This window comes from Sorex fumeus, unplaced genomic scaffold, assembly GCF_029834395.1.
Source record: "Sorex fumeus unplaced genomic scaffold, SorFum_2.1 ptg000122l, whole genome shotgun sequence".
Taxonomy (NCBI): Eukaryota; Metazoa; Chordata; class Mammalia; order Eulipotyphla; family Soricidae; genus Sorex; species Sorex fumeus.
In genome coordinates this window covers 54,699,375-54,722,693 of record NW_026606179.1, presented here as the reverse complement: position 1 = coordinate 54,722,693, position 23,319 = coordinate 54,699,375, and the positions used below count along the sequence as shown (strand labels likewise).

Here is a 23,319-nt window from a genome sequence, read left to right as displayed (position 1 = left end):
GCCACGAGTGACCAGCGCAGGGGCGAGTGGGGGTGCCAGAGCCAGGCCTCACCCTGGCACCTTGGCGTGAGTCGGGGACAGGCACAGAGGCTGTGCAGGAGGGCGGCGTGTACAGTGGGGGGTATATTTATATAATATATATTTTATTAACCTGTTAGACATCCACAGAGTATTATAAATCACGTGCCTAAAACTCCGCACAGACCGTGCCCACCCTGTCACCCCAGTCCCATCCCTGGAACCCGGCGGCCCTGTCTCCCCCCAAGTGTCTCCATCACCCCGGGTCGGCGTGTGGATCATTGGTCCCGTTACTCCTTGTCTAACCTGACTGACTTTTTGTTTGAAAACTGTGGTTTCCTTCCTGTTTTCCTTCACTCCTGTCCCTGGAGGCCTGGAGTGCGCCCTGCTGGGCTCCTGGTCACTGCGGGTAGCCACGAAGTTCCCCTCAGTCCATAGTCAGGGTCTTCCTGGTCCTCAGCAGGTATCCAGGGGCTCTTTAGTCCCAAAACTTGAAACTCTGTGAGTTGAGGCCCCCGGTCTCCTGGGGCTCCGCTGTGTGGGTGCTGCTGGGCGTCCCAGCAGGGCTGCTTGGGCACCTCTGCTGCCCCGGTGACAGGAGACTTGTGCCCTGGCCGCTGCCTGCAGCCAGCGGGAAGTTGGCCTGGGAGTCTGTCCCTAAAGCGTCCCCCCTTGGGACAGGACATGGACAGCTGCCGCTGTGGGAGCTGCTTGTCGCGGTGAAACATTGTGTCCCTCTCGGGTCCTTCCCGCAGAGCCCCAGGTGCCCTTTTCATGTCACCTGAACATTCTGGACCTCATTTGGTGTGACAGCAGGCCCGGGGCACCTCTGGTGACTGACCTCCGTCACTGGTCAGTGGCTATAAACCTACGGGGGCAGCAGTGGTCCCCGAGGCGACTAGTGAGGGCGTTGACCTTCATCTCTTCCTGCTGCCTCACCCGTGAACAACATAAGCAGCAGGTGGGGACAGTCGGGACAGTGACCGTAGCTGGTTGCCCCTGAGGCTCTGCTTTACCAGGAGGGCTCCCTGGAGACTGCAGCTGGGGGCACCAGAAGTCAAGATCGGGGCGGGTTGTGGGGAGCTAGACTAACCCCCACTAGGAGCACCTCCATGGGATGAGCCTTTCCGGGGCCTCCTGCCTCTCTGCCATTCTGTTACCCCCAGAGGAGTCAATGCACCAAGGTGGGGCCACCGCCAGAGGCAAAGCCGCCGCCTGTGTTCCCTGGCGCCCCCTCACGATGCTAATCAGTCACCCCGGCAGCAGCTTGTGGGGAGCCAGAATGTCTGTGGCTCGGAACCCTGCGGAGGGAGCAGGCACCGATGATGTCTGCAGCTCCTCCAAGATGTCTGGAACTTTCTCGGCCCACGGCGTGGAGGGAGTTAGGCGCCACCCCCCCACCCCCACATGAGCTGACAGCTGCATGGGCACCAGTGCTCCCAGGGCCACAGCCTAGTAAGTCCCGGGGCGGGGAAGACGTTATTGGGGCTGGGGGGCTTCTCCCCCATGGCCAGCATGTTCAGCGTAGAATAAAATAGATCCAGCTCTTCAAGTTGTGCATTTGGTACATCTGCTTGTTTCAGGGCCTTGGGAACTCGGAGCCCTCGGGTCAGAAAGTTCCCTGGCCTCAGTCTCCCTCTGAGCACCACCCAGGTGCATGTGTCCGGGCCACTTCTTCCTGCTCCCCCTTCCCCCAGGCCTCTGATCTGCACGACCTGGCGCTGGGCTGGCGTCCACCCGCCTGTCTGGTTGCTTGAGCCGCTCACGCAACTCCTCCCTCTTGGCAACCAGGCTCACGTGTGGGGGTCATCAGCTGCAAGGCCAGGCCCCCACTTCCGGCCCCGGTCTTGGGAAGCAGATGGGACTTTAGCAAACCCATATTGTGCTAATGTCCAGAGTGTGCAGGCTGGTCATGACACGGGAGGGGGCCCTGGGCGCTTTGGGTCACCTGGAGCATTCAAGGGGGAGCTGTCTGCTTGGCAGCCCCAGCCACGTTTCTACCACGCACAGCTGGGCTAGGAGTTTGTCCTCCCGCCGGTGTTTCTCCGTGCTAACCCCTTCCCTCCCGGCCCCCAGAGCCCAGCGTGGCCCATCCGGAACTGCAGGTAAGGGAGCAGGTGCCCCGGTCAGCCCTGGCAGGGACCCGGCCCACCACCGGCCTCAGGGCTCAGTGCTCCGGCCCAGGAGGTCGTGGGCCTTTTTTTTTTTTTTTTTTTTTTTTAAGGAAAGAAAAAAGGAACGTGAAATTCCCCGGCCTCTTTTGTAAATGGTTTTCTTTCTATGTATAGAATTCTGGCAGTTCCTTGTTTTTACATGTTCATGCTGTGTAATTTTGAGATGTTACTGAGATTCTGAAATTAATGTGCATTTTTTTTTCTGTACAGAAGAAATGGGAGAATTTAATAAAGAGTTTGCAGGTTTTTACTTGTTAAATCTGCTCTGTGGTGTCTGGGCGAGCGTCCGTGGAGCTGTGAGCCCGGCCACCACTCCTAAAACTTCCTGGGAGCTTGGGGGGGGGGGGCGCATCTTGACTCCTACAGTCAGATTTGGGGCTGGAGTTATGATCTGGGGTTCCCCACATTCAGACTCATCAGAGGGCTCATTGTGTTCTTCTCCTTTCCTGGACACCCCCCACCTTTGCCATGCCACCACCCCCTATAGCAGAGCTGATCTTTGTCGGTGCGAGGAAGGAGCGGCTGTGGTGTGTGCAGTGTGAAGGAGCCCTGCGAGCTTCCTCAGAGCTCTCAGCCCCGAGAGTGCGGGGCGCAGGGCCCTGAGTCCCAGCTGTGAACTTCCCGTAGGGCCTGGGGGTGTGTGAGCATCTTGGAGGTGCTGCTCTGCCTTCATGATCTGAGGTGGGAAATGAGGTGCTGGGCTTGGACTCCTGCTCCCAGGAACCCCCCTAGGGAAGTGGGCGCAGTGGGCCAGGAGCCACCCCAGACGGGGAGGGGCAGGCCTTTCGGAGTGGATCACCCCACCACCAGCTTTGTGGGTGAAGGTTTATCTGGTAACAAGACCCTGAGCCATGACCAGGCCTCACGGCCAAGTTGCCATTGATCCTCTAGAGGGACCCAGAGCAAAGGGGCTCCCCGGTCACCCCATCTGTGCAGAGGACGGAAGAAGGTGGCCAGGTTGCAGGGTGAGGACCCACCCTTGCAAGCCCTGCACCGCCTGGGCTTATTGGGTCTCCCAATAACACAGCCTCACCATGGAGCTGGGGGCCCCACACAACACTCTGGACAGCCAGACAAGATGAGGACTACGAGCCAGCAGAGCATGGACAGGGTAGCCGGGGCAGCGGCCCCTCCTCAGCTCTTCAGCTCCTCCTACCCTCCTGAGTGCTCAGGGCCTGCCCCTCGGCCCTCCTGGTACCGGAGGTCCTTGGGTGCAGACAGCAGCCGTGACGCCTCCAGGCAGCTGCCAGGATTAGGCTGTAGATCTGAGCTGCCCCCAGGAGCCTTAGGTGGCAGCAGTGAAGGTCTCCTGGGCCCCTGATGGGGGGAGAGGAACCGCTGCAGGCCACATGGAACTTCTCACCTCTGTCCTCTCGCCCTGTAGCCTCCAGGAAGGCAACTCTGCACCCCCTCAAGGACAGAGCTGGAACTGGCTGGGACAGGTGGGTACCACTAAACCCTGTAGAAGGAAAAGGGCCCCATGGGCCCACAGACCAGGGGACAGAATGAGTCTAATCCACTGTGCCTGGTAGGTCCCCTCCATCCTCCTACATCCATTTCTGGCCTGGGCACTCCTCTGTCCCCATGGCAGCTTCCCACCTTCCCAGTGCCCCCCACGGAGCTCCAGAGAGCCTCCTTTTTCTCCCCCTCCTCAACTTCCTGCATTCGAAGCACTGACGGTGTTGGATTCAGCCATGTGGGCTTCTAAATGCCTGGCTGGGGCCCTCTGTCCTCCTTGCAAGTGCTGGTGCTCCCACCATATTGGTGCCATAGACTGGGGGGCGACCCTCCCCCCACCAACTGCTGTAGCGCGAGAGGATGTGGGTCCAGGCAGGCCCGCTCCGCACCACACACCAGATCTGTGGGTTGCCGTGTCCACTTGTCACAGAAGGCTGAGGCTGGAACAGTGACAGTCAACTTCTGAGGCAACTGAGGAGGCAGACGACAGGGACCCCCCCACAAAACAAGGGCAGCATCTTTTATGGGGCACCTAGTGCCGACTCCACCTCATACATGGTTCCTAGGTGACCACTGGGAATGCATGCAGCCCTCAGTGAGGGGGTTCGGCCTGGGACTGTCGTTGGGTGAGCTCCTCAGTATAGCAGGATGCTTGCACCAGGCATAAGCAGACTTGCAGTGAGCCCCAGAGATGTGGGGACTGAGACATGAGACAGCCGTGATCAGGTTGTCCAAGTGTCTGGCTCAGGGACAAAGAAAAATCCAGCCGAGCCTGAAGCTGGGTCCTCTCTGGGCCATTTCAGCTTCCTGCGCTAATACATGAATGACAGGGTTATCACTTGACTTGCCTGTGGTTGACCCTAAGTCGATCTGTGGCACCAGTTGACCGTGGGGTTAGTGCCCTGCTCTCCCTGTCTTAGAGAAAACAAAAATTAGCGTCTTTGTTTTGGAGCAATTCAGTGTGACTTGGGACCTCCAGTGCCTTCCCGGGTTGCCAGGAAAGGTTGCTCCCTAAAGTATGGACGTGGGTTGATGTCTCCATTCTCAGCTATGGGAGCGCATCTGGGCCCCTTCCTCTGATTCAGCTGCCAGCTGTGGCCACCATAGAACAGAAGACCTCGACTAAGAGGTCTACTGGCAGAGGCAGTTTACTAAGCAGAAGCTGATGGAGCAGCCAAGGAAGGAAGCAGGTGGATCACACTGGGACCCAGGGCGCCTAGACATTGGCACTGCCCACTCCTAGGATACACCCAGAAACAGTTGCAGAAACAGTCCAGGGAGCAGGCCTCAGAGCTCAGGGGAAAGCAGGCGTCTGAGGAAGCCACACAGGTTTTCCTCAATTACTCCCATCAACGATGGACAGAACAGGTCAAAGGGTCCCAGGTACTCTTAGCAGCAAAATAGATGCAACTCGGAAAAAAAGGATTCTGAGAACAGGAGTGATGGGTCAAAGATAAAGCCACATGGTATGGCGGCAACATCACCATCACCCCCAGCTTCTGGACGTATTTCTCGGCCCTCCCTCTGCATGTCTGAGACCCAGAGGCATCCGGTGCTCCTCTCTCGTATTCCATTGCTTGGGATGAAGGCAGCTGCACACTCGCTCCTGCTAATCTCAGATAACTCAGCTACTGAGCACGGAGAGATGCTGTAAAGGGACAAGTATTTCTGTGTTCTGCCACATACTAAAGGAGTTGCTTCAACAGTGCACGTTTTCATGCAGTAGGGTGAAGCAGGGATGCTCCTCACCTATTGCCCAGACCCTACGTGATGTTTCACGGAGATAACGCAGAGGAGGCACGACGGCGCAGGAGCGAGATCTAATGCGAGACTAGCTCGAAACGTGGACCGGGGCCCTCGCCACTCTACCAGCCCTCACAGCCGTCCAGGGAGAGCAGGGTCGCGCACGGAACCCGGCTCCCTGGAGCGCGGCCCGGGGGCGGAGCCTCGCGAGACCCAAACAAGCCCCACGTGCCAGGGGCGGGGCTTCCTGGTGATGTCACTCCGCGCACGCGCGCTGACGACTACTCGCCGCCGCCGTCCCCTCGCGGGTGCCCATAAAGCGCCGAAGGTCGCGGCCGGCCGCTTCCCCGGAACTCGGCGCTCCCTCCGCCCCGCCCCTCCCGGCCCCCCTCCCGGCGCCCCGAGACCCCCCCCTCAACTGCTGCGGCTGCCGGCCCGCCGCGGCGCGGGGTCGCTCAGCGCGGAGCCCCGGGGGCCCGTGAGGTAAGAGCCCGCGGCGGGGCCTGACGCCCGGCCCGGTCCGGCCCTCTGGGCGCTCGCTCCCGCGCGCGGCTGCTCCCCGGCGGCGCCGTCGCCTCAGGCAGGCGTGTCCGGGCGCTCGGCCGCGGACTCCCGCGGCCGGGTGGCCTCGCGGGGGCGCCCCACGTCGGCGGCCGTTTGGTCTCGGGCCTGAATCCCGCGTTTGGGGGCCTCGTGAGTCGTTTCCAAACCCCAGTGTGTGCCTCAGGCTGGGGAGCTGGGGGGGTTCCGGGCCGTCTTCGGCACAGGCTGCTGAGGAAAGTTGCAGTTTTATTGGTTTGTGTGTTTTAGCTTTTGCCAACCATGCAAACTAATAAAAGGCCGAGGGCTTCCTCCTGTCTGCGCTCAGGAAGCAGCCCGGGCGGTGCCGGGGAGCGAACCCCGGGGGGCCGCGTGCCAGGACGGCTAACGCCGGTCCCGCCGGACTGCCGCTCGGTTGCTGCTTTTTCAAGGTTTGTGGCCCCGGGAGGGTGTGGCAGCACGTACGAGGCCCCGGGTTTGGCCCCGGGATTGACCCCGGCACAGCACCGCGCGGAAGACTGAGCACCACACAGGCATGCGCCCCTCCCCCCGCACTATTATTAACAGGTACTAAAGGACTTTTCGAGTAGCTTCTCAGGTACCCCGGCCTAGACTCGGGATCCAGGTCATCGCTGAACGTTGACCCCATCTCGGATTCCTGTGCTAACTCGTTCTCCAGTTTCTCCTTCCGGGGTGCTGGTGCGGAATGGGAGGAAAGGATGCTCCGGAGTAACTGGTCCTTGCACTCAGGGGGCTCCACTGGAGCAAGTCACTGACTCTGCAGCTTCCTCTGAGTGTGCCGTAAGGTGCCAACAGCCACATTCCCGCCTGCACTGGCACCACATGAAGCAGGCCTTCCTCGCCTGTTTCCGAGGGACACTGAATCCAGAGATTGAGTAGCTTGCTGAAGTCATACCGCCTGCAAAAGTTTGGGGGACATTTATGGGGTTTTGGGGGGCCACACCCAGAGATGTTCAGGGTTTACTCCTGGCTCCGTGCTCAGGGATCACTCACTTCCGCTGGTGTTCCGGGGATGCCAGGGACCAACCCAGGTCTGCTGTGTGCAAGGCAAGCACCTTATTGATATGCTCTCAGCCCTCATACATGCAGAACCCACATATGTCCATGTCTGAAGCTTGTCTTTAGTGAGTGGCTGTCCATCTTTTACCAGTGGTCAGTTCCGATGGGTCACTGGGGATTTGAACTGTATGCAAAGCAGGTACTTTAAGTTCCTGCAGTATTCCTCTGGGCATTCATTTCCAGTCATTTTCTTTTGGGGCCACGCCAGGCCATGCTTACAGTCTGTTTTTAGCTCGATGTTCCCGAGTTTGGGGGACCATGCAGTGCGGGGGATGGAACCCAGGCCTTCTGCATATAAGACATGCACTCAACCCATTTAGTTCTCCAAATCATTTTTATTTTTGGTTTTTGAGCCACACCTTTCAATATCAGGGCTAACCCTTGCTCTGTGCTCACGAGTAATCCCTGGCTGTGCTTAAGAATCACATATAGTGCAGGGATTTGAGCCTGGATAAGTTATTACCTCTGTACCATCTTTCTGGTCCTTTTCATTTTTATTATTGTTTGGGGGAGGGGGCACACTCGGCTGTGCTGAGGGCTTACTCCTGGCTCTCTGGTGGTGCTCAGGGGATCATATGGGATGGTATACATATGGGATACATAAATTTGAATCCAGATTGGTTATTGCAAGACAAGCACCTTTGTGTATTGTCGCTCAGCCTCCAGAGTGGGTTTTCTCTCTTCGGGTACACTCAGTGGTGCTTAGGACTTAACTCTGGCTGTGCTCGGGAATCACTTCCGAGTGTCTTGGGGGACCATATGAGGTGATGACAGGATCAATCCTAACCCCTGTACTCTCTCTCTCTGGCTACATCTCTTTGTTTTCTTTTGAGGTATAATGTATAACTAAACTTTTCAGGTGGGAAACATGCTGATTTAAATTGGGTAGGGTGCCTCCCAGTATGATGCTCAGGTGTTACACTTGGCTGTGCTCAGGAGACCATATGGTGCCAGGGATCAAATCCAGGGCTCCCACATGCAAAGTATGCACTGCAGCCCTTTGAGCCTTCTCCCCAGCCCCTGGTTGGATTTTTGTGTACACTAGGAGTCTTCTAAACTTAAATACTTGACACTTTTCTTCTTGTAATGAGGTACTGAGAACTTTATGGGTTCTGTCAGCTTCTCTCCCTGCCTCCACCCCCGACCCCCCCACCAGATGTGCAGCATTGTTTTTGTTTTGGGGGGCCATATCCAGCAGGATTTGGGGGTTTATTCTGACACTGGGTCACTCCTGATGGGGCCTTAGGAGACCATGAGGTGCCAGGGATTGAACCCAGCCAGCCGCCTGCAAAGCAAATGCCCTCCCTGTTGTACAATCTCTGGCCCCATCAACATCTTTTTACTTGCCTCCACACTGTACATTATATTCCCAGGACTTATTATGGGAAACTTGCCCTGCCCACTGTACTCTTGCTCCAGCTCCTGAGTATCTAATCTTACACTTCGATTTATTCTTTCATCCATCAATGGACACATAGTTGTTTGCAAGTCTTGGTTATTCTAACTGGTGTTAGGTTATTGTAAATAGTCTATGTGGGGGTGCATAAATCTTTTTTGAATTTGTGTTTTACTTTGGATGAATACTCAGGTTAAGTGGGGAATCACAAATTAGACCATGTTCACTTTTCTGATGACCTCCATACTGTTTTCCAGACGCTTCTCCGTTGTCTATACCCAGTGCATCTTTCCTTTTTCTCCATATCCTTGCCAGCTTTTCTTTTTAATGTGAGGTACCCCAAAGGTGTGGTTCCAAGGGAGAGACCAAGGTCTCATACATGCAGAACATGCACTCTGCCATGAGCTTGATTCCTGCCTCTTCTCCTGATCCTTGGAGTAGTCCTAATAGGTTTGATCCATATCTTATGTGGTTGTAATGTGAATGTCCCTAGTCATGGATTGTATAGGATACCTTTTCATTTCTCTTGGCCTTTGTATGTTTGGGAAATGTCTCTTCAGATGCTCTGCCCCATTCTTTTAAGTCCCATTATTATTTTTTCTGTGAATTGTGGGTTCTTTAAATATTTTAAATATCGACTCCTCAGATTTGCAAAATTTTCCACTTTCAATTGGTTACCTTTATCATCATTATTATGATGGATTTTTGGGTTACACCCGGCGGTTCTCAGGGGTTGCTTCTGGCTCTGCACGCAGGAATCATTCCTGGTGGTGCTCAGGGGACCATATCAGAGATGCCAGGGATCTAACCTGGGTCGGCCGCATGCAGGGCAAATGCCCTACCCACCGTATTACCGCTCCAGCCCAAATTGGTTACCCCAGTTTCATTTGCTGTATTTTTTTTTGAGGGAGGCTTGGGGGGCACTCAACCAGTGGTACTTGGGAGAATCAGAGCTACATCTCCGGGATCAAACTCAGGGCCTGCCACATGCAGGACATGTGCTCTACCACTTCAGCATCACTAGTCCTAGACAAGTTTTATAATTTGATGCAGTCCTACTTTCAAGAATTCTTATCGTTTATTTTTTTCTGGTCACTGAGGGTTTCTTCCCGGCTTTGTGCTCAGCGACCACTCCGGGCAGAGCTTAGGGGGCCATATGGGATGTTGGGGGATAAACCTGGGTCGTTTGCGTGCAAGGCAAGCACCTTGCCTGCCCTACTACTGCTCCAGACCTCCTACTTTGATTGTATTTTGTGTGGTATAAAATAGTTGTCCCATTTTTTGTTTGGGGGGCCATATCCTGTGATGCTTAGGGGTTACTCCTAGTTATGCACTCAGGAATCACCTCTGGTGCTGTTCCAGGGACAATATGGAATGCTAAGAATTGAACCTAGGTCAGCCACATGCAAGGCGAATACTTTTTCCACTGTGCTTTCTCTCCAGCCCTGTCTTTTACCCTTTGGGTTTTGTTGTTGTTGTTGTTATTGTTGTTGTCCCCCCCAGGGAACCATGTGGTACTGAATTAGGGGTTGAACCCAGGTCTCCTGAACTTTTATTTTGAGGGTTCATTTGTTGCAGATTAACCATTGTGGGTTTTTTCCCTCAGTTCTTCATTTATTCTGTTCTATTTATCTCCCCATCTCATTGTTTTGTAACTTAATACTTTCCAAAGGAGCCTCGTCTTTATTTGAGGAGTCACAGGATTTGCTAGGCTATCACAGGGCGGATTTTATCAGTCTAACTTGGTGCTCTTATAAGAGCTATTTGAACTCAGGAAATGACAATTCACGTCACACCACCACCTATTATTAATATGACCAACGAACGGCTGAATGAATCATACCTGTGAGGCCACTGTAACATTAGTCTATTTTACAGACTGGCAAATTGAGTTGTGTTCCCCATATATTCCTCTATAAATGCCAGGCATAAACCTAACGCTTTTGGAGTTCTTAGAGGCTAAATCCTTTTCAGAGCAATTATAAGTGCAGGAGGGGAATAAAAGGTAAGGGATGCATTGAAACATAACGGAGATTAATTTTCTTAGGAAAGTAAAGGCTTCTCTAAGATGGTAGTGCTCTTGGAGGACATTTTGAAATTCTAAAGGGGTCTCCCAGGATGATGGAGGGGGAAATTAGAGGACCACAGATTGAAATTCGGACTTAGGATGATGCCAGGAATCTCAGTGAGCAGGTGTGACCAGTCTCAGTGGGACTACTTGAGAGCAGATGTGACAAAAGACCAACCAGCCAAACACAAGGGGGAGAATGAACCAGTGTGGGATACAGAAACTATTTGGCCAGTCCTACTGTGACGATTGCCATGCTAAGGGGTATGCTTGAGCTGTGAAAAAAAAGGAGAGTTGAGGGTTTTATATCAATGAGTGGCAGGAGCAGACACATTTTAAGTAGATAGCCAGTAGTGTGATGGGTTGACAGGACAAATAAACAGATCATTTCAGAGATCACCATGCAAGTGAGGGAGACGAAGATGGAATGTCTGCATGGCAACCAGGGAAGAAGTCAGAAAAGATCAGAAATACTCAGAAGACTGTGCTAGGTTTGTGAAGAACTTGAGGTTTAGGAAAAAGTGAGGTAACCAGACCACCCCAGATTTCTGGCACAGTTAAATAGCAAAAAAACTGAAAAATGAAAGCTGCAGATTTGGAAGGCAAGGTAATTAGATTGGTGCAGACTCATTAACCTACAGGATTCCCCCATGTAGCTGCTCAAAAGGTGGGTGTGTAAACTGGGTCTAGTAAAAGATCAATGATGGTGCCTCTTTTATGCTCTCATGTGATGTCCTTTCTCCCCCGATGTAAGCAACAATGTACACTATTGATTTATACAGTTGTGGGCTCACAGGCTTTTGGTTAAGTGTCTGTTTCTTACCATGTCCACTTCAGGACTTTGAAGTCAAGGGACAGCAGCAGCAGCAGGATGCGGGAACAGAAGCTTCCCTGCACACCAAGGGTAACAAATACTTTTTTCTTCTTACCAAGTTCTTTTTTTCAAGGTTGGTAACTCAAAAAACCATGGTACAAAGGGTTGTTTCCTCTTGGTTTGGAGGCCACACCTCAGGGCGCTTATTCCTGGCAGACTCAGGAGATTGGTGCCAGGGATCGAGCCCAGGTCAACCACACGAAAGGCAACCTTACCCACTGTACTATCTTTCCGCCCTACAAAGGGCCTTTTATGTACAGTATTTCTCCTTTGCATTGGAAAACATAGTCACCAAGTTACATAAATGCAAGACATTTCAAGAATGGACATGGAAAGAGCAGTTAAAATGTTTATTCATTTACAAACCTAGTAACATGAAAAAGAAATCCTTCGTTGAAATCTGGTTGATAGAAATACAGTGCACAGTGTTAGTATCATGTTCACAGAGGGCAGAAATGCTCAGTTACCCTGTGAGTCAGAGGAGGTCACCAAGGCGCTGGAAAATAGATCCCATGGTCTTAAAGTGCCTCCAGTGTCCTCAGGACAACATGCTAACTTTATACAAGGACAAGAGAGGGCTGAGACAAACTATACATTTTCAGATGCAAAGAATGAATTGTAGCACTTGACAGTAATTACAGTGGCATTTTCATACATTCCAAGAGTTGACCAGAGTAAAGTGTTAACTGTGCTGCTAGAAACTCTTTCAACTGAGATAGCTGCAGCAGCTTCTACCCGACACCATCTCTTCCCTGCAGAACAGGCTCTGTGGGGAGTTGGGAACCTCTAGACTGAAATGAAGGTATTCTGTTTCCTCTTCCTCCGCCTCACTACACCCACCACTTGACATTCTGGAGTGTAAGGCACTAGAACTTGGCTTGGAAAAATGAGCTTCAAGCACCAGTTCTTGGTGTGCAAAGGAAATCCTGGCATAGATCTTCTCAAACAGATGCTAAAAATATTTTCCCCACCTCCCATCTTTTAGAGACAAGGAGGCAGGAGATTTGCAAGGAAAAAAATAGGTGCATCTACATACATAAGGAAAACGGCCCATGAATAAACATGTAATTCTTCAAAGGATGCTCTGATTTGAGGATTATATACAAGGAACAGCTCTGGAGTCTAATGGATGAAATGACGGAAAAGACATACAAAAATACTCGGTCCTCTTGAAAAATAGTGCAATATAGTGACAAGGGCTTGCAGGTTTAAGCCCATACTGATAGTGAAGGAGCATTACAACTCAGCACCTTAAAATGAGGGTTGTAAGGGGGTGCTGATTGTAGACCCATTACTCCTTTATGACTGCAGGGAAGCGGTACCTCTTAAAACACTTCATGTGCTTGTCCAAAATTCATATGCTTGCAAAGCGAAAAGGAGTTTTTTACTTAGGAGAAAAATTTCTTATCCTGGTGGTAATTTGTTGCTTATCTCGTGTGTGAGCAGTGTGAAGAGGGGTTGTGCACAAAGTAACACAACAGAAAAATGTGCCCTGTAGCTGAACATCTGTAAGCAAACCAGTGCAATAGTTCTACGAGGACAGTCTTTTAGGTGCAGAATGCACACTAGAGGTCACAGAAGAGTCTTGCTTATGTTTAGGGTTCTCAGAGAATGATGAAACTCAGATGCCAGCAAACATGTCTTTAAGCCAGAGGGGAAACAACTAGAAATGTAAGCTGTACAAGTGAAGTAACACCTTTTTTTGGGAGGAGGGGTGGGAATAGGCCAGTCTTCATTCACAAGAGCTCAGAATCCTTAGAATCTCAAGCTAGAGAAATGAATCAGCTCCCCCAGGGAGAGCACAGGACAAGCAGTCCCAGGAGATGGAAGTGGCATGCAAATGAGGATTTCTGATTGTCAGTTATGCTAAAAGAAAGGGTCACTGCTTTAGGAAAACATTAGCTTCAGAATAGCTATAAATGAATGAACCAAAAAAGACCTCAAGGGATGGATTTAAAAGTGTCAAATGTTTCATAGTACTCAATAAACAAGTGATACCTCAGAAGATGAAAATCTTAGGCAAATGGGGCCAGAGAGAAAAGTACAGTGGCCTTGCACTCAACCAACCTGAGTTTGGTCCCCAGCATCCCATATCATCCCCCAAGCACCTCTAGGAGTAATTCCTGAGTGCAGAACCAAAAGTAACCGCTGAGCAACAGCAGGTGTGGCCAAACAGACCAAAATCTTAGGCATATCCTATTTAAGGACAAAATGTAATTTCATACACAAATTAAGACTTTTGTTTGGACTATCTAAATAATTTTCATTTTATCAAGTTGTTTGGCATGGTTCCCATACCTTTAGTTTAGGCGTATATGCATCATCTTCACGGGACAGTGGGATCCCTCCCGGTAGCATCTGTCTTAGCCAAGTTCCTGTCTTCTCCCTTCACCAAATCTTCACTGCTGTTCCAAAATAGCAAGGTTCCCTAACTAAATCACATACTCCCTTAACAAGTCTAAAAGGTAGAAACTAAAATCTGTAATCGTAGTGTTGCTTGCTAAGAAATATCTAGAGTTAACAGGTTTGATTGGGTAAGCAAATTTCAAATACCAAAGCAGATAGGCACCTGAAATTTTTAAGATACAATACTAAAATGAAAAGCTTTAATAAGCCTACAGATCTAAGCTAACCCTTCCAAAATACCCACACAAAAAAAGCTACAGTTACAATTTTCTTAACAGCAGCTTGCGTGCACTTAAATTGGGAGAACCATGTACAAACAGCACCATACAGACAGCTCAAAGACCAGTTTTAGGGTATGCACTATATGGTTTGGTCCTCTTGGCCCAGATGTCCAAGCAAGCAGGATACATCTGTGATACACAATCCACACCAAGATCTATTCCTGTAAATCAAAGTAAAAGGTGCCACAAAATCCTGTGCCAAGAAGTCTCAGAAAAGATGCCATATTTGATGAGCAGGAGATGGTGGAGCAGTGGAACCACTCAACTTTTCTTTTTAAAAGCTGGTCAGTTTTATAAACCAAACCCTCAAGAATCCAGTTCTTGGAACAGAAATATGATTTCCTCATAGTCACGACACAAAGCTGCCACAGCACCATTGTGCCAAAGCCATAGATGGAGCCTCAGTAATCCCTAGCAGTGTTTACAAGTTTTTCTGCTTTATTGCCTTCACATCTGTGATTTTCCTCATTAGTAATCACTATGCCTCCGTCAAGAATGGAAGGATAATCCTAAGAATATATCCCCTTAACCTTGAGATATAAATTAAATGGCAATCAATCCTTAATTGTAAAAACCACATGTTAAAAGCAGCTTAGGAAAAAACCAGACTAGGATAATTTAGATTTAAGATAAAGGTGAGGGTTGGGATGGCAGCAACATCTGTGTTATCACCTTCAGGAAGCAGAAATACTTCTTTGAAAATGTGCAAGACATCTGTCCTAGAAGTTAGAGAGATGGTTAGGTAGAGAAATACTTTGGGAAGAAAAGATGTAAAGCAGTTCTCTACAGACTCACATAACATCTTCTGTAACCAACTTTCAAAGTACCATGTGGACTATCCGCGGATGGGTCTAGTTCGTTCTCTGCTGGAAGAAGCAGAATTTAAGATTCCAATTGCTGAGCACAGACTGCAAGCCCAGGAGAGAAGTGCCTGTTGAGCTCCTGTGGTGGTGATAAAATCAAAATGAAATAACAGCTTTGAATAGCTGAAGTAAAAGCAACACACTTGTGTTTTGTTTTTGGTGTTGGAGATTGAACCCAGGTAGGCCCCTAAAGCAGCAGTTTTAATGGTAGGAAATTCAGCAACAATGGTGGTTTTCTGAAGTCAGACCCTTGTAAAAGAGAAGACAAAGTGATTTTCCTCTTTGAAACACTGGTTTGTTTACTCAGTTTAAACAAACAGAACCATTTATGGAGATTAGCATGAGATGGAGAAAATTATAAGCAGTGGCTTTAACTCATTAGGCAAGGAAAGCCAGGATGGCTATCTGCTTATCTCTGCTATGGGTCAAATTAATAATGTCCACATGATGCCTGTCATTGGTGAGGTAGATGGTCATCCTCTTGCTAAAGTTGTCAAGGTGCCCACAGCATACCAGAACAAGCTAAAAGGCACAACCTAACCCTCAGGACTATAGCAAACATCTTGCAACCCACTGAACTCGGCATATTGCTCACATACAGCATTTGAGTCCCAGCTGTCATTGTAACCCACTTCCCCAAGAGGAGTCCTGCCTGGCAGACATGCTTTCTGTCACCATGGGAATCTGAGGGGCAGAGGGAAGAGGGAAAAAGCCCAGAGTGAAGAAAAAACTGGACAAAAGGGACCAGGAGATGGAAAAACATGAGACATAGCAAGTTTAAAATTGTATCCATGAGGTAAAAGATGTGCGACAAAGGTTGAAAGAAGTGGGCAACAAGGAAGGAAACAGAAGAAAGAAACTCCTAAGATGAGATGATAGGCAGTGAGATTGCCTGGCACTATTTCCCATGCAAGTCACTTAGTTCCTCATCATCCTTTCGACGCTTATGTGTAAAGAGAGAGGTGACAGGATAGAGCTTGGCCTTGGCCTGGAACCGGTGTCCTGCGATGTCAATCTCATATTCGCCCCGGTTGATGAAATCTGGGGTCACCACTTGTTCTTCCCCAGTGTCTTCACAAAAATTATGCACGAAGCCCAAGCAGACATGACGTTCCAGCGTGTAACCGTAGGCACTGCTGGTGATCTTGCCAACATATTGCCCATTTCGGTAAATGGGCTCTCCCCACCAAGGCCAGAGGTCCAGGTCTGTGTCGTGGTCATCCAAGATGAACATGGTTAAGCGTTTGTATACCCCATTCTGCTTCTGCTGCAACAGGGCATCTCGGCCAATGAAGTCCATCCCCTAGGAAAGCAAGGCCACACTGAGATAAATCTTGCTTGCACAGGAACCACAGCAGGGAGGTATACACTCCTCCACACCCTGTTGAACTGGGGAAAGTATTTTCCTAAGAAAATTTTCTAACATATTTTACTTTTCCTACAGATTCTAACTACAGGACCACATAGAAAATATTTAGAAAAATCAATGGTCAAAATGCTTTATATGATAGAGAATTTGAAGAGATGTCTCATTGGGCTGGAGTATGTGTTCTAGATGCAGGAGGACCAGGTTCCAGCCTTGGTACCACCAGAAGCTACCCCAAGCACTGAGCTTGGAGTAGCCCCTGAGCACTACCAGAACTGTGTGTGTGTGTACACGTATACATACTTGTTAGAACCATGACTGCAACGAAAAGCTTGTAGCAATATTATTAAAGAAAGTTTATGTAATTTATACAGATTTGTTAAACTGAGATAGAATGTTTGCTTATATTTTAAGTACACATAACAAATAGGCTACTATCTGTATTTTAAAAAGCTGCACTGGGAGCATAGTTCAGGACCATTTGATCAGGCACCACATCCCCCATGTCCCCCACCCTGCCCCCATCCATTCTAGTCAGCACCATCCTCAGGCACTAACACTGATCTAGTGTGGTTGGCAGCATATCCTCAGGAGAAGCCCTTCAACCTCCAAGAAGAGTAGGGAGGGGAATCGACGTAAAGCTCTCTAAATAGACACTTTATCCTGGCAAAATTAGGTTTTAAGGGGTTTTTTTGTTTTGCTTGGGGACCCCACCTGGCAGTGCTCAGGAGTCCTGACTACATTCAGCAATCACTCTTGGTGGGCTCAGGAACCACATGAGATGCCAGGACTGACTAGGTTAGCTGCATGCAAGGCAAGAGCCCTACCGGCTGTTCTAGCTTTCTGGCCCTCTTCGGACAAAATCAGGGAAGACTGCTTGTGGTAGAGGAGAGATTTTTTAATGAATATGCTTTTGAAAAGACATTAGCTGGATGTAAATCATAATTTGATTTGTGGCATGTTAATGAATCAACTGAAAATCTTCCCAGAAGGAACTTACAGACTAAAGTGCTTGGAGCCTAAGTGTGATCCATTTATGTTGTTTCTATATTAAGACTTTATCCCAGGGGCCAGAGGGAGATAATACAGCAGTTACTGTGCTTTTCTTGTACAAAGCTGCCCCATGTTCAATCCCCAGCATCCCACATGGTCCCCTGGTCACCTACCAGCAGTGATCCCTGAGCACAATGCCAGGATTAACTCCTGAGCATCGGTGGTGTGGCCCCAAATCCCCCCAAACTTGAGTATTTTTCATCCCACACAGACCTGTTTTAACTCTCAGGACCTCCTAATTCTCCCAATATTCTCACCAAGTCCTCATCTTTTTCCTACTTTTCTTCCTCATCAGCTTTTTGTACTCTGAGTTGTATCCAGGATGCACAGGGGTTACTCCTCAACTATGAACTCAGGAATTACTCCTGGCAGTGCTTGCAGAACCATATAGGATGTCTGTAGCTATACAGTACCTTTTCCAATTTCACCCGAGATTCTCGTCCACATTCCAGGGGTGTGGTGAGAGTATTTAAATCCTGACCCCAAAAGGCAAAAAATTTCTCAATTCGGAGACTACGAAGAGCATAGTACCCAGCATTCCGGATTCCGTATTTCTGCCCAACACTCATCACTTCGTTGTACACATGTAGTGCATACTAAAGGGAGAGATCACAGGTTAGTCATCAACAGACCTTCAGGATTAAACATGGGTATGTATATGCCTGGCAGTTTGTGAAAAATCGCTCCTTCACCATATGCAGTCTTCCGTAATTTTGTCCGAAGAGCCCCAGAGAGCTGAAGAGCTGGTAGGGCTCTTGCCTTGCTTGCAGCCAACCTAGTGCCAAACACAGTGCTAAACACAGGGCAGGCACTGTGTTCAACAGTGGAGACTGCATAAAATCCCCAAACAGACTCGGCATCAAAAATCCTTTAAAGTGCCCAGTAGTAATGAGTCAGATCACCCCTAACTCAGGCTCAGCTGGTAGGGCTCTTGCCTTGCATGCAGCCAACCTAGTGCCAAACACAGTGCCGGCACTAATGTGTATAAACAGTGGAGACTGCATAAAATCTCCAAACAACCGCTGCATCGAGAGTCCTTTAAAGTGCCAGTAGTAATGAGCCAGATCACCCTTAACTCAGGCTCAAGTTCCACTTTTTTGTTTTTTTTTTTTTTTACTTTTTTGGGTCACACCTGCCAAGGCACAGGGGTTACTCCTGGCTCATGCACTCAGGAATTACTCCTGGTGGTGCTCAGGGGACCATATGGGATGCTGGGAATCGAACCTGGGTCAGCTGTGTGCAAGGCAAACATCCTACCTGCTGTGCTATCGCTCCAACCCCTCAAAATTCCTCTTTTATAAAGCAGTACTTAAATATAATTGTCTTAAGACAGCCATCTTCTCCATACCCAATTCCTCAGTCTTTTTCCTTCCTTTCTGTGCTGGCCTAACTATGAAACATGTTACCACAACTGGTTGTGTACGCATAATGCCTTTTGGCACAGATAATGGTGTGAGACAGGAAACAGTGGAGCCTGGACCCTGAGCTCTCCTTCCTGTTCCCTGACATCCAGCTTCTCATTATTTTCCAAATTGAAAGCAAGTATATAGTTTCTATCTAAACATACAGTGTTACGTTCAAAATCCTGTAAGACTATAGCATTTGAAAGAAACATGAAAACAGAAAAGGCACAGGAAAAAAAATATCTTCGCTGGTATAGACTTCTTTATCATAGCACTATATGTTCTATGAAGCAGCATTTAATATTGTGTACTAGGGATTCACAACAAACATATGTCTGTTTCCAGGGAACCTTATTAAATGGGTATCTGGGGGCTGGAGCAGTATATAGCAGTAAGCCACTTGCCTTGGACGTGGAGTGATCCCTGAGCACTACTAGATATGGCCCCCAAACCAAAAATTATGAGGGGGTATCTGATGGCTACAATTAAATTTATTTTTTATTGGACAGCATCATGGAGAGAAGAGGGAGAAAGGAGGGATGCACTTGAAATAAGGTTCCAGTGAGGTGACAGGTGAGGGGAACAGACCAGCTGCGGATGTCAGCCTCAACCATCTAGAGGAAGGACATCCCAAGGAAAGGTAACCAAGTATAAAAGTTCTGAAGCAGAGGGGCCGGAGCCATAATACAGTGGGAAGAGCACCTGCCTTGCACACAACTGACCCATGTTCAATCTCCAGCATCCCATGTAGCCCCTTGAGCCCACCAAGAGTGATTCTTAAGTACTTTGGGGCCAGCTGTGGCCCCAAAGAAAAAAAAGTAGTAGTTCTGAGACAGAAACATGTCTAGTCTGTTAAAGAGCAGCAAGTGAGAGGTTGAGAAGACAGGAGAGGTTTCAGAAGTGGAAACAAAGGGTGAGGCAGGCCCTGGAGAGGGATTTGGAATGAGGAGTATTGAAGTTGTACAACTTCATGCATAGAATTGCACAAACAAGTTAGTTTACACTGATCAGATTCAAGTTTGAAAACCGTATGGGCTGGAGTTTCCCTGCACATGGCTGACCCGGCTCTGATTCCTGGCAACCTATATGGTCAGCCAAGCACGACCAAGTAATGGACCAAAAACAATAATAATAAAATTTGAAAACTCTATCTTTTGTACGTGCTATATGGTAAAAGATCCTGCTGTATGTGACAGTATTTTTTGGTTTGGTTTGGTTTTGGTCAGCATCTGCAGGCATCAGGTCTTAATCCTGACTGTGCTCAGAGTACCATTTGTGGTAGTCAGGGATCAAACCCAGGTCAGCCATTGCAACGTAAGTGCCTTATCTGCTGTACTATCTAGCCAGACAGTGCTTTTTATAATAGCAAAAGAACAGATACTATAGGGGGTAAATAGTACAACAGGGTTGGAATGATACTACAGTGGGTAGGACGTTTGCCTTGCATGTGGCCAGCCCGGGTTCAATCTCCAGCATTCCATATTGTCCTCTGAGCACTCCCAGGACTGCAGAGCCAGGAGTAACCCAAGCATCACGGGGTGTGACCCAAAAAGTCAAATAAATAAATAGTACAGCAGATACCTTACAAGTGGCCAATCCAGTGCAATCCCCAGCATAAGCCCTGAGTACAGTCAGGTGTGGTCCAAAGAACCAGAAAAGACTATAAACTATAAATGTTAGTATTCACATTAATACTTTATCAGACTTGAGAAGTTACAATCCAAGTATATTGTAAAATTAAAGACTGCCTTTTAAAGGTACTGACAAGGAAAGAGCTGTAAGAGAAACAGGTGAAAAAAAGCTTGAACAGGGTGTATCCACTATGTGGGGTTTTTTTCTTTGGGGCAGGGGCGCACCTGGCATGCTCAGGGCTCACACCTCTGCACTCAGGGATCACTCCTGGTAGTGCTCAGGCAACCCTATGGGGTGCTGGGGATCAAACCTGCGTTGGTCCCTGTGTGCAGAGTAAGCAACCTACCAGCTGTAACACCAATCCAGGCCCCCAAATTTGCATTTTTCAAAGGGATTTAAGAACTCTTCAAACTGAGATATGCACATAGTTCTCAAGACATAAAAAAGGGAATAGTATCATTGGTGATAACTGGTGGAACTGGTCAGATGGCCATCAGCTTCTATAGGTTTTTATTTTTAAATTATGTTAACTGTTATTTCTTGTTCAGAAAAATTAACTTCGTTTAACCATTGCTGTCTTTAATGCAGCCTGTTCCTAAGTGTCAGGTGAGACGGCATCTCTGACAATGAAGCCAACATTCCTCCTTCTGTACTCACCTCGATAGGGATGTAGAGCATGAATCCCGGCTCCCCTGTGTGCGTCATGCTCATCACCCGGATCCCATTTGCATAGCCCACACTCATCTCCTGGGGGAACAAAGGGAGAAAGTCAGTGGGAACCACTTGCCTGAGGTAACTTCTCCTGGCTGTGCTCCCTGTGTCTGGCCCTAAGGGAGATACATGGAAAGAACTTATTTCATCCTAAGTCTGTTTCCGGTATTGGGGTCACTCTGAAGGGAGCACAGCCTTTCTAATAGCTCTTCTCACAAACATCAGCATGTTAGCATTAGGAGCGCTATCTAAGCTGCTGGTAGGAAACAGAGGCAAAGACTTTGACAAGAAGGAAATGTTTCTTTTTTGCAACATCCCCAAGTGGCTTTAGGCTTGGAAACAGTGAAGACCAAGGCAAATGTCTTGAGGGTCTTGACAGATAAGTCTTGGGATCTACCCCACAAGAGATGATGCCGATGATTACAGAAACAATCTTCCTGCTACACTAGAAGCAGAGACCTGGATCTAGTATTCAAATGTTGATTCTAGCAGCTCAGTTAGCAAACAGGCCTGCTGACTCCATGCACAGCTCAACCTAATGTGCTGCTCTGGCATGTGGGTTGCTCCAAGCAGCAAAGGGAGTGAGTGCCGTGAGCAGGAACATTCCTACTGCTTTCACTTTGTCAGGGACCAACAAGAAAAATGAAACATCAGTTAGCAGGTACAGCCCAACTTTGGTCTCAACTTCAAAAAGAGTCTCCCATCTTAACTGTTCTGCAGTTACTTGTGTTGCCAAAACATGTCTCAACCCCTCTAATCAGCTGTTTCCTAGTTAACTAAACCATTAACCTGAAAATGCCACATACCCAGACATACAGCAATTACTCATGCAAAGGAGGAAACACTGCATGGAGAAAAGGCACCTGGCATTGACTGGCATTTTTTGGCATCACTGTCATAATCTTCTATTTTACAAAGTGTATCACTGCTACAGAAATCAACAAATAAACAGAACTGCTGTTCAGTGATGTTACATCACCTCAGAGGTGTCCTTACACTTATTAGGTAAGAAGAGCCTGAATGTGAAAGAACAAATTCTGTTTAGTAAAAATCACCCCTCTTTGGGATGCTAAAGCCACAGTTAAAGGAAAGTTCTTGCCATCTCTATAAAAGAAACATTCCTACTCACTTGAAAACCACAGCTTTACTAGCACCCACCTTGCAAAACAGACTTGGGAAGTGGTCTGAAGTCATAGGGGCATAGGACAATTCGGACAGCACATCCACAGCTCGAGGACCAATCAGATTGAGGGCTAAATGGAAAAGAACAAGACATGTCTGGCCTCTCCAGGTGAACAGTTGGGCCAAAGGGTAGGCTCTGCTCTAGACTTGCTCACATATGGCAATGACTGGGGGTTACAACGATGAAAGCATCCCTTTGCTTAGGTATTGAAGACAGACACAGAGCAGCCTGATGCTGGCAGATACATATCCCCAAGGCCTACTTAAGGCAGCTTCTGCTTGTATGAAAGCCTTACTAGTGATCCCTCTCCAGAGTCCACAGGAAGACAACATCCCATAGCTTCCCCTGCAATTAGACTGGAATCAGACACCATGTCCTGTCCATGGAGTAGTAGAAACCCACTTCCACGATTTGCCATAAACCGTTTATACAATGCCTATTCCTTTCCAGTCCCCTGACACTACCTAAAGGAGAACTCTGACAAGACCTGAAGTGACCACCCTGGGTTCTGTCATGCTGCTGACAACAGTTTGTACAAGTCACCACAACAACCCTTATGTGGGCTAGGAAACAACTTTGATCCAGCAAGATTCCAGAGTTTGCTGATGTGGTAGGAAGGAGCTAGAGGAACTGTGAATGAAGGTCTCAGTGGAGTGGGTGCAGGAATAAGGGGTGGAAGGAAGAGACTGAGAAGAGATAATCATAAGCCATCCTGGAAAATGATTTTAAAACAACTAAGGGAATATTTTGAAGAAAATATTACAAATTATTTTTTCAGTTTGGAGAGGGAGTATTTTGATTTTGGGATTTTGCTTGGGAGGAGTAGGACCATATCTGGCAGTGCTCAGGGAGTTTCTGGCTCTGCACTCAGGAAATCAATCCTGGCAGTGCTCAGGAGACCAAAAGAGATGCCAGGAAGTGAAACTGGGTCAGCTGTATGCAAAGCAAACCCCCTACTCACTGTACTATCACTTCGGACCCCAGGAGAGGAGTTTTAGAGCATACCCAGCAGTGTTCAGGTGTTACTTTCTGGCAAGCTATTTGGGTGACTGTGGACTGCTGGGAATTGA

General features: G+C 48.7%; 1 protein-coding gene across 2 annotated transcripts in view; it reads right to left on the bottom strand.

Annotated features, from left to right (window-relative positions):
- Nucleotides 1-11,686: 11,686 nt before the first annotated feature.
- The window catches only part of PDPR (pyruvate dehydrogenase phosphatase regulatory subunit), a 38,455-nt gene continuing 26,822 nt past the window's right edge, over nucleotides 11,687-23,319 (bottom strand). For both annotated transcript variants that reach the window (XM_056136069.1, XM_056136070.1), the window contains 4 exons: nucleotides 22,225-22,319; nucleotides 21,013-21,102; nucleotides 17,734-17,916; nucleotides 11,687-16,204 (listed from right to left, as the gene is read on the bottom strand). In XM_056136069.1, the coding sequence (XP_055992044.1) occupies nucleotides 15,800-16,204; nucleotides 17,734-17,916; nucleotides 21,013-21,102; nucleotides 22,225-22,319 (773 nt within the window). In that variant the 3' untranslated portion in view covers nucleotides 11,687-15,799. The remainder of the gene's footprint in view (nucleotides 16,205-17,733; nucleotides 17,917-21,012; nucleotides 21,103-22,224; nucleotides 22,320-23,319) is intronic.